The following is a 3,227-nucleotide window of genomic DNA, read 5'->3' on the forward strand; positions in this document are numbered from 1 at the left end:
GCGCCAGGGCATAGCGGGATCGGGGCCAGCGCCGGGGCGGGGCGGGGCAGGGCAGGGCCGGGCCGGGCCGAGGCATGGCGGCGCCGGGGCGCTGTTTACCGTGGCGGGAGGAAGGACTGGGAAGTAGCCATGCGGTTTAAATAATGAGAATCGCTAAATACTGAAATCAGTTTTGTGGGATTCGTTTCCATCTGAAGGCTTTAAATCAAAGTTGGGTGTCTTTCTGAAATGTGCTCTAGCTCACCCAGAAATAAGGGCTTACTGCAGGAATTACTGAGGGAAGTTATAAGCAGTGTCACAAGAACAGATCATACTGGATGATAGTCAGAAAGCAGAGCTTTGCGACTTTATAATCTATGCTTATAGCTAAGCATATGCATAAGAACTTGTAGGATTATGGTCTAAGTTTTAGATAAAAGTTATTAGACTTCTGTCACAGCTGGAGGCAATCAATTAGAAAGCAGACAGGCTGTTTTAATGAATAGGCTGAGACCCCTGCCATGCCCTCTTTAGCACTGAAAAGAAAATCTTACAGACTATCAAACAGGCTCGAGGGTTGGATTTGAAATTTGAGTCATCTTACAGAATGCTGGCTGCTTGATTTCTTGCATATCACATTTCTGGGTGATACTTAGAGCTCAAGCACATAAGTTACATTTCCTGGTTGTGTGCAGTTCACGCTCTCCTACAGCATCAGCAGAAAAATGCATGGCTTTCTGAAAAATTGGTTTGGGAAGCTGCTGTCCCTCCCCCTCACCCATCACAACATTAGTCATTGCACCTTCACTGCACAACTTAAAAGAATTACATTCTGCTGACTAGTGGCTCAGTGCATTAGTCTTCCTGCCTTGGTATGCATTGTATAAGAAAGTATTCCTAAGGCGTCTAGACTTCTTCCAGATCTTCCGATTCTCTAGGTTAATCACAACAGAAGTACAGCTCGTGGGTTTTCCTCTTCAGGCCTGATATGTAGATGCTTACTTCTCTGACAACACTCCCAGGGCATCTGGGCAACCTACACTTGAGAAAGGTAGCAAGAGCTGGGATGTTTTGTTCATTCATTTCCTTTATTCATTGGTAAGAGCCTGCAGATGAAACTATGAACAGACAGTTACTGAGGAAAAAAATACATGGTTTGCTAAGGGCTCAGTATGTTCCCACTCCTTCCCAGAACTTGAGAGAAGCAAATCTTCCTGCTGAAGTCAATAGCTGTCTCTGCCCAGAGCGGGATCAAGGCCTGTGTGCATTTAAGGACTTTTTCAGCCTGTGCTGGAGTCAGCAGTTTGCTCGCCCCTCCCACGGCAGCTGTAGAGGGCCCAGAGCTGCAAACTGTCAACACTGCTTCCGTGAGATGAGTACCTACTTCCTGCTGCTGACCATGCTGGACAGCCTCCCCTAAACTCTTCTTGCTCATATTATTAAAGAGCAGCACCAGCTCCTCTCTCCAGGCCAAATGCGTGCAGCCGGGTTCATTAAAACCCATGTGTTCAGTAAGGGTGAACACTCCCCCTCAACCTAAATCTTTCCTTGATAAAAGTAGGGTGACTACATTACTTTGAAAATACCATGCAGTGCTTTCCAGACAAGCTTAGGAAAAATAAACCCTTTGGAACTGTCAGGTAGGATTTTAATTATATACCTTCGTTGCTTAGTTCTTATTTACACAGCCGTAATCTGGCTGCAGAAATATTTGCTGCTACTCTAAGCTGTGAGGGTGAATTTCCCTGGTGATTGGTACATGTGGCCATCACTGGAGGACATGGAACCGAGGTGTCAGCATCCTGCTCCAAGAAACAAAAGGGCAAAGCCAAACTTGGGTAAAACATCAGTGGGAAAGTCACTGCTGACTTCCATGGAATTAAAATTTAAGTCAAGGTATGGAACACACATTGTAAACCGTCAGGAGTTTCTGTTGCAGGTCTGGGTTAGTTGGGCTAACCTAACCATTTGAAAACTATTCTCATAAATTCCCTGCAAAAAAGAACTTAAACACAGATTGCCCTGTCAGAGAGCTCAGGCAAAACTGTTTAAACATTACTATTAAGAAATAGTCTACTAAGCTTCCTACAAAGGAGATTCCAGTCGAAGGACTGAAATGACGACCTGTCACACGGTCTTGCCCAGTGCTATCTTTGGGTCATCAGGCTGTTCTGAAAACATTACAAAGGATCAGAGAGAGATGATACAAAAATGAGTGCACCACCATCAGCATAAAGAAGTCGTTAATGCAAAGAACACCTCAGCTTTTTCAGCCATGCAGCAGCAGACAGGGCCTATGAAAAACTTCCCTGCATGGCCTTTTAAGGAGTGACCAAAGCGGAGATTTGTCTAAAATGATTTGTCTGCAGTAATTAACCTGATGCAGACATAGGGCAGGAGCTGGAAGTCAGTGTCTGACCCCCACTATTGTTTCCACAAATTGTAAAAAGCTTATTTGTTTGCATTTAAGCACAGTGTTTTCAACTGACTAAAGAAACTACCCACTGCTCTCATTTTTAGTATCTAGCAGCAAATTCTTGCAGGTCTCCCAAGCTTCTGTATCAACAACTGAAAACCAACGCTGCATTATTGCAGCAGATGGACTCTTTGAAGACTTAGAAAGAAAAAAGGTTGCTTTGACTTCAGTGGGCATTGGATAAGAGCCCAAAACAAGAGATGTGAAAAGCTATCAATGACTATCAGTATTTTAGTTAGCAAGCAGTATATATGTACATAAATCACATATTCTCTCTTTACAGGGCATGCTATTCAGCATTCAAAATGGTGGGAATGATGTACCAAACTGTTCATCTCAAGGGCGTTACTTGAGATTTGTCTTGTGTTGCTAGTGATTAAAAGTGATTACCATCTGCTCAGTGGCCTATTTGAAATGAGATGTTTATCTCCAATGATTCTTAGCCAGCCAGGATCCACAACAACCAAAAACATGATTAGAGTTACTGATTTTATTTGCAACCTCAGTAAATGGGCTCAGTAAATGGTTGAGAGGGTGTTGTTGCCCTATACATGAAGCTTGGTAGGTCTAGTAGAGACAGACCAAACCCTCCACTGAGGTCCCTGGAACTGCACAAATTAACGCTCCAAGGATCTGCTGCAATTATGCTTTATAGAGAAGAGCTAATGGGTGGTGCCTGCAGTGTGTTCAAGCAGCTAATGTGTGCTGTTGCACAAGAGGAGAAATCCATTATGTGCTTGTGCGGAACAGAGATGCAACATTTCCTTCTTCA

At 43.9% G+C, this 3,227-nt stretch overlaps 1 protein-coding gene across 1 annotated transcript in view; it reads right to left on the reverse strand.

The window, feature by feature from the left end:
* TRUB1 (TruB pseudouridine synthase family member 1) overlaps window positions 1-1,483 on the reverse strand; it is a 38,931-nt gene extending 37,448 nt beyond the window's left edge. Inside the window, 1 exon segment of the mRNA XM_026069664.1 lies at window positions 1,360-1,483. Coding sequence (XP_025925449.1) covers window positions 1,360-1,483 — 124 coding nt within the window.
* Between the last annotated feature and the right edge of the window lie 1,744 nt (window positions 1,484-3,227).

Source organism: Apteryx rowi, unplaced genomic scaffold (assembly GCF_003343035.1).
Source record: "Apteryx rowi isolate R43461 unplaced genomic scaffold, aptRow1 scaffold_3, whole genome shotgun sequence".
NCBI classification, from domain to species: Eukaryota; Metazoa; Chordata; class Aves; order Apterygiformes; family Apterygidae; genus Apteryx; species Apteryx rowi.